General features: G+C 38.9%; 1 protein-coding gene across 1 annotated transcript; it reads left to right on the top strand.

Annotated features, from left to right (window-relative positions):
- Positions 1–1,998: 1,998 nt before the first annotated feature.
- Positions 1,999–7,262, top strand: vdac2 (voltage-dependent anion channel 2). Its single transcript, XM_010776367.1, has 9 exons — positions 1,999–2,125; positions 3,279–3,350; positions 3,473–3,522; positions 3,986–4,138; positions 4,260–4,312; positions 5,369–5,596; positions 5,774–5,924; positions 6,016–6,073; positions 6,300–7,262. The coding sequence occupies exons 2-9, from the start codon at positions 3,284–3,286 to the stop codon at positions 6,389–6,391; spliced, it is 852 nt and encodes a 283-aa protein (XP_010774669.1). The 5' UTR covers positions 1,999–2,125; positions 3,279–3,283; the 3' UTR covers positions 6,392–7,262.
- Positions 7,263–7,670: the final 408 nt, after the last annotated feature.

The following is a 7,670-nucleotide window of genomic DNA, read 5'->3' as shown; positions in this document are numbered from 1 at the left end:
TTAGAGCAGACAATAGTAGAATCATCAGCCACAACAACGGTAAAATATTTGATTTATTTTCCTAATATAACTTTTCACAGCGAAGACATTACATTTAGAGGAAGAGAGGACATCATTGTAATTGATGTATTTTATACTTTATATTTATTGTTGTTAAGAAGGTACAGTTACTGCAATCAGAACTCAAACAAGTATTTCTTCCCAAACTAATAATATACTATTTCAAATGTGCCAATGTTAATTTACCTAATGCAACTCTCGGTTTTTTTCTCCAACACAGGCTGAAGGGGGAAGCAAGATACATGAGAGAAACTTCAGGCGAGGTAAAACTCAAAAATGTCAAACAAATGTTACACAAAATAAGTGCACTAAAAGGCATATTATTTTAATTATACAATAGTAAATCAATAAGATTTTTGAAATTAATCAACTTTCATATCTTTCTCCAACTTTTGTCCCAGAGATCTCCTGCAGAGAGTGATGTGGAAGAATTATAAAGTTCACTGGTTCAACAGCCAAAGGGTAAATACAAAAACACCGGAAACCAGTACGACACCTCATACATACTTATATCTGTATTTACTGCAGGCCATTTTGTTAGTGTCTCATAAGTGTAAATGTTCCTCATTTTTATTTTGCTCTTGTTGTTCAAATGGTTGAAAATATGTTTTCCCAGCTGCAAGTTGTGTTTATGTTTCTTTTTCTTCTGTTTTCCATGCATTTAGTCACTGTTGGAAGGCTGCAAACATAAGAGCCACTGAGTGTCTGACAAGGAAATGTCTTTATGCTTGTGTATGTTGGATCTACTGCTCATACTTTTCTTTGATAAACTCCCAATGCGTATTATTATATATCCTGATCCTATTTTCATGATGTTTATAAACATTGATTTAAACTAGCTTTGTGTCTTATTTTACATTGTTTAATATATGTACCCTTTTCAATTATTTTTTAAAAGTAATGCACATTTATATTGCATGTTTGGGGAATAACTTGTGTTGTTAACTGTTGTTACAAGGAGTAAACCATGATTTTATCTCACCAGCAAGCTGCTAACATTCAGAAGTGAGAAAGCAATATGTAACTTATCCAAGCCATTATAGTCATGGAAGGGAAGGTGATGTTGTTAAATCTTATTTTCTTAATTATTGGTAAGAAAAATACAAAATGTTGGTCATTTGCGCAATTGTAGCTACTGTCACTTGTCAGTGAGCTTGGATAAATGCTCTTTTCATTGGAAAGTGAGTGCACTGAATTTACACCTTAGGCTTCTTTACACAACATACCAATGGCAGCATTGGGGAAGCTACTTTGAAACGGAAGCTATATACTGTTAAAGTCCAATGCTAAATAAATGCATTAATTATTTAATGTAATAAAGTTTAAACCAAACAAAACAAATTAATCAATGCATGGGCCTATAGGTGTTTTTAAAGCAGTAGTCCTATATCTTTTATATATAGCCTACAGTGTATGCTTAGGGTCATGGTCGTGGAAATTTGCTTTCATAGTTATTTAAACAACAGCCACGTTTTCCATTTTATCTGACGACTTTGTTTGCCTTTTTTAAAGCAACTATATGCCAAAGTACACATACACAACATTAGGAGTCAGGGGTAAACAATCAGAGAAAAATAAAACAGGTAAAACTATCGTACCAGGATAATAGTGATGCAACCATGCTGTGTGATGTTAAAGCATTATTTCATTTCTTTGGACAACTATTTGTATTGGAATTTCGTTTTTTTAGCAAAATACATTAGTCAAATGTAAAACCCCCCAAAGAAGAAGAAAAAAAATAAAAACACAACAAGGTTAAAATAAAAAATAAAAGGTAATACGTTTATTACTAGCATACACAAATATGCATATGCAGATGTTGACAGTGAACAATAATTCAAAATAGTAAACTCAAAACAACACGTGAAATCATTTTTACTCAGGCACATTGAGCGGTTGTTGCGGGTCCTGCGCCGGGATGTGATAGGTCTGGATTTCGTTGAATCCACTCCAGTCAGTCTCCTTCAGCTCGCCCTTCTACCGGTGACGCCTGTCTCGGCCGTGCCCAGTGAGCAACATCTACTAAAAAGTCACTTAAGTTTACCACTAGACCCATCCTTACCTGGTAAGACAGCTATTTATTCAGTTTCACACTGTTATTTAACTCCTTAACAAGCGAGAAGTGTTGTTTACGCGTACTTTACGCACACCGGTACTCTGCAGGCTAACGAAGTTAGCTAAGCTAGCAGCGCTCGGCATGCTGCGTCTGACACATGTCTACTTAAAGTAGTAAAGTTAGGCTTTGTTGTACACGTCTCGTGCTACTAATTAAGAGGCTGCTGCCGTGCAAAGCTAATTTCAAGACAATATACGCAACGTACTGCTTTAACTTCAGTAAGAATGTGTTAGCCTCCATACGGCCTAGTTAGCAATAGTGAGGTAGCTAGCTGATAATGCAAGTGAACTGGTTAATTAACTCATCCAGGTAATTGTCACGGGCATGTGCCTCGCCACACCCTGCTGTGCTTTCCATTACACGTGAAGGAGCTGTTTAATAAGAGCCAGGCCTGAAAGTAGCCTCTCCAGTGCGGCAAAATGGCTCCTCTCTGGCTGGGTAACCTTGTCCATCGGCTGTCAAGACTGTTGCACTGCTGTGACCAGAATGCTGTCACTGCCTGACGTGTTAAATTAAAAATGAAAGCAACTTTTTGAAAGTGCAAATATCCGCATATATATCTACAATGTAGAGGGTGTAATTGCGGATATTTATATAATAGTTCGATAAAAGGGAGATCGCATCAAAGGTATTGTACAGTATGTGACTACAGGAACAATACATTTAGCTCAGTCCGCTACAATTAGTCATGAATTGGATTTTGGGCATATAATCGTTATAAATGCTCAATAATGCAAAGTCTAGCTCTCAACTCAGCAGTTGCACCATGGCAAGAACATGTACTGAAGCATTAAAATCCTCATGATACCTTTTTTTTCAACAAATTCTCCTCCTTTAATGTTACCTGCTGGTATTTTGACAACCTCTTAAGGGTTATAGGTGTATTGCCTAAAAACAAAGAACATATCTGCATTTAATCATCCATGCAACACGCATGAGTGGTACATTTTACAGTCAGCAATTGCTGCTTTTAAGTCCAAGTATTGGTTTGTTTGCTTAATGGCTTTCTACTTAAGTTTCACCTATTGCTGCTCTTGGATCAGCATTATGCATATGTCACTCAAAATAAGTTGAACAATTTGTGTTTTGCTCTTTTCCACAGATACAATGGCTGTGCCTCCTTGCTATTGTGACCTGGGCAAGTCTGCCAAGGACATCTTCAACAAAGGCTATGGTATGGTTTCCTCCAGTTTGACCAAGTTATACTGTGATGTTAAAACGTGAACTTCCAAGTGTACTTGATATTGCAAACAACCTTTGATATGATTTAAACAAATGTTTTATTTTTTTCCACAGGATTTGGCTTGGTTAAGCTTGATGTCAAGACAAAATCCGCCAGTGGAGTGGTAAGTTCATTTATGTATGGTTTGAGAATAGAAAACTAAAACTTACTTCAACAACTCAAATTATGTTAAAGTACATTCAAGTCTAATGGAATGAGGCAATACGAAAGTTAAATAGTCATTTTTTGGACCTTCCTGGATCCTTTGTTAAACATGAAAGCTGCCCCAATGAACAATGACATCCAACTTCAGTACATTTGCCCATCTTCGTGTGTTAAAAAAAGAGTCCATTAAATATTTTTTCCTAGTAGTGGAACTATTATTTTCAAAATGTCCCGGAATGGACGATATTTAACAAATTTGGCATTTGGTTATTAACAAAAAATGAGAAGTAGCCGAGAATAAAAGTGTGTCAAATGTAATGAGAGAGAGCACTGAATGAGTTTTATTTCAATCCCAGTTATTCCATACAGTGTCTTTAAAGCATTCCTTCTGATTGTCATGTCTCTAAAATGGTCCCTTGTAGGAATTCAAAACAGCCGGTAACTCCAACACTGATACCAGCAAAGTTGCGGGGAGTCTGGAAACCAAATACAAGAGGGCAGAATATGGCCTGACCTTCACCGAGAAGTGGAACACTGACAACACCTTGGGAACAGAAATCACCGTTGAAGACCAGGTGAGCAATATAAACAAAAAAATTTTACACTGTGTTTAACAAGATGCAAACATCAATATTTATCCAGTGAGCATAAAGAGTCAACATTAATTGTATCTTAACATCAAATGGTTTGTTACAGATTGCCAAGGGACTGAAGTTGACTTTTGACACAACCTTCTCACCAAACACTGGGTAAGATTATGGTTATGATCGATTCATTGGAAATTGAGTTTCATGTGAATATTACTTAAACTAATCCTGCTGCCTCTCCACATGAGTCATTTTTAGCGACATGATCAGTGCTGTACATGCTTCTGAAAAGTGAAGCTGCCGTGTGACCCCTGTCCCATAATGGAACATTCTATTGTAACACAAAATGAGCTGTTGGGTTTTGCGAAACTGCTTGGGTTATGTCTTGCAGTCTGCTGTTCTCTAGGAGGTATACAAATGGTTTTACTAGTGTGCCCAGCTGCTCTGGCAATCCTTGTGGGTTTGCTTACTATGAGGTGTAAATCACACGAAGAAAGTGGCACATAGCCCAGAGGAAGCGTGTCGTCTTTCAGACTGGAGGGTGGGAAGGTGACGGGTGGAGATATGTGGCTACAGCTTGTTCGAGGATACAGTGTCATGCTCAGACTGGGAGGTAAACAGCAGAACTTTGACTTTTGACTCAGCAATGACTCCAAACTTCTACTTCAAAGCCAAGCTGGTGCAACAGTTGAAGTGGCAGTCTACTGATAATGTCCTTATCCCGTTTGCTACTTGAGCTGACAGCTGGCACAGGCCATATGTTAAGAATTATCTATGGCAGTGGTTTTCAGAGTCAGTTTCACAACACCCTGTGGTGCTTTAAGGACAGGCAACAGTTACGTATGTGACCTCTTCAACGTATAAAAAAAGAGGACATCAAAATTGTCTGTCACAACCCTGGAAAAAGGTCTGGCTCTTGAACGTTTGGATATATTTTGGCATGTTTTTGCATTTCGAAACGGTCTGGGAAAAACAAGACAACCCAATTTGCAAGACTGCAAGCTGGGGGTGTACTTTGTGTCGTAGTTTGGTTAATGCAAGTTCTTTCTTTTGTGTAATGATAAAACATAATGTAAAAAGATGTGTATATATATATTTCTTTATAAATTCCTTTTCCTACCTTTTTTTTATATGTGCAAAAAGCTTCTTACAAATGCTTTAATTAAGCCCAATCTGATTTCAGCTAATGTTAACGAAAGCTTTGTTTCTCCTCAACAGCAAGAAGAGTGGCAAAGTTAAGACCGCCTACAAGCGTGAGTTCGTCAACATGGGCTGCGATGTTGACTTCGACTTCGCTGGCCCCACCATCCACGGAGCTGCTGTCGTCGGCTACGAGGGGTGGCTCGCTGGTTACCAGATGAGCTTTGACACCGCCAAATCCAAGATGACCCGGAACAACTTCGCCATTGGCTACAAGACCGGTGACTTCCAGCTGCACACCAATGTGTGAGTAGATTACTTTTACATTTGGTTTGGGTTTTTGTAAAAAAACAAAAAGCTGGACTACTGCCTTTTCAGGTAATGTAGTCATAGAATATAGAGACAACACAAAGTGGATGAATGTTTTACTACAAGATAAAAGCAAAACCTCTTTAAATGAGAAATTCCTGATTTTATTTACAGTAACGATGGTGCTGAGTTTGGAGGCTCCATCTACCAGAAGGTGAGCGACAAGCTGGAGACGGGGGTCAACCTGGCCTGGACCGCTGGCAGCAACAGCACACGCTTCGGTATCGCTGCCAAATACCAGCTGGATAAGGATGCCTCCATCAGCGTAAGTATTGCAGTACAGGCTGTGGGTTTTGTGCGGACAAAATAAAATGTAGACTTATTCTTACCAATTGATTTTTTTTTTTCCTCCATAGGCTAAAGTGAACAACAATAGCCTTGTTGGTGTTGGGTACACCCAGACTCTTAGACCAGGTAAGAGGTTTCCTACCAGTCAATGGATAGCTGGAGTGGTATATTTTAATACCTGTGTTTGTAGTACATAGCACTTCAGTTATGAGCAAATGCATGCTTTAAATAACTTGACATTGAGTCATTATAGCAACACTCAACAGCCTCAGGCTCAAAGTCTTTCAACACACGTTTGACAAATGTAGTTTGTTCATGAAATGGCTAATGTTGGTTCATTTTGCCTGTGCAGGTGTGAAACTCACCCTGTCTGGTCTGGTCGATGGCAAGAACATCAACGCAGGAGGCCACAAGCTGGGTCTGGGCCTGGAACTGGAAGCCTAAGCTTTCAACATACTGCAAGGGACTAGGGAATATCAGAAGAATCTGGCCTTACAGTGTATGTCCAACTCAAACCAGCAGGGGATAACTTGGAGAGATTGGTTCAAAGGCTACAACAGCTACAACAACAAACTCTAACTTGTTGAGTATCACCTCAAGTTGGTGCTTCTGTCATTGGTATATTTGACCTTTTTGTTTCTTTTCACTTTGTAGTTGCATCTATTCCGGAGACAGTGGGTGGCATATTATTTATAAATCATTTCATTGTTTCTGTCAAGCCCTGCCATAATAATGAAATTCAATACAATCCTTTCGCCCGTCACCAACTCAGCGTGGCTTTATTGTGGTAATCCCCAGACGGTCAACATCAGTTGATGGTTTTACATGGTGAGCGTTGTCATACCTTCTCTCTGATTTTACAATCGTGACCATCTGATATTCCTTTGTCATCCCAACAGTTTTAATTGACAAACCTTGTTAAATACACTAGTCTTTTTTTCTGATATTATTTAAAATACTGCTGCACCCATCGTGTTCATGCACACAAGGAAAAACTAAAGCTCTGTAATGACTTGTTTTGTGTCGGCCATAATGGTTGTGATGTTCTGTTAGACCTGCAAGTTTGAGAGAAACATTTACATGTGGCCGAAATAGCAGAATTAGTTTATGTTCATTCTGTACCAACAGACAACTGGGGGGCTGCATAATTCATGTTCACAGTAATGCCAAACCTATCATTGTCCTCGAGAGGTAACTCCTAGTTGCTCTCTTGGAAAGTGCTTTCCTGTGCTGTGCTGGGCAGTGACAGAGCCCGCAGGAAGTCTTGGAGGTCCTTCTGTGTATGTAATCATTTTCAATAAAGTCTTGAACTCCACAAATGCATTTCTGGTCTTGATATTGAAGTTCTACTAACGATAACTTATTTACGTTTAAAGGCCACCTATTATGCAAAATCCACTTGTTTGTGTCTTTTATACATAAACATGTGTCAAGAGATTCTGAAAGTTTCAGGAAAAAAGATTTGCTCACTTTTTGTCCTGATCCATTTCTATAAAAACCTGCCTGAAAATGAGCTAATCAGATTTTGGCCACTTTGTCATAACGATTTTTTGGCTTGTGTAAACATTAGCCAATCACCAACCAAGGTAACCCCCCCCACACACACACCTTATCACCTGAATCTCCTCCGAGAGCACCATTGAGTTCTTGTTAACCAAATGTCTCTCAGACAGGCGTGGGGAGGGGCTCCTTATTTTCATCTAAAGACCTAGCTCAGTGACCA

This window comes from Notothenia coriiceps, unplaced genomic scaffold (assembly GCF_000735185.1).
Source record: "Notothenia coriiceps isolate Sejong01 unplaced genomic scaffold, NC01 NC01_scaffold00016919, whole genome shotgun sequence".
NCBI classification, from domain to species: Eukaryota; Metazoa; Chordata; class Actinopteri; order Perciformes; family Nototheniidae; genus Notothenia; species Notothenia coriiceps.
This window is presented reverse-complemented; position numbering and strand designations above follow the sequence as displayed.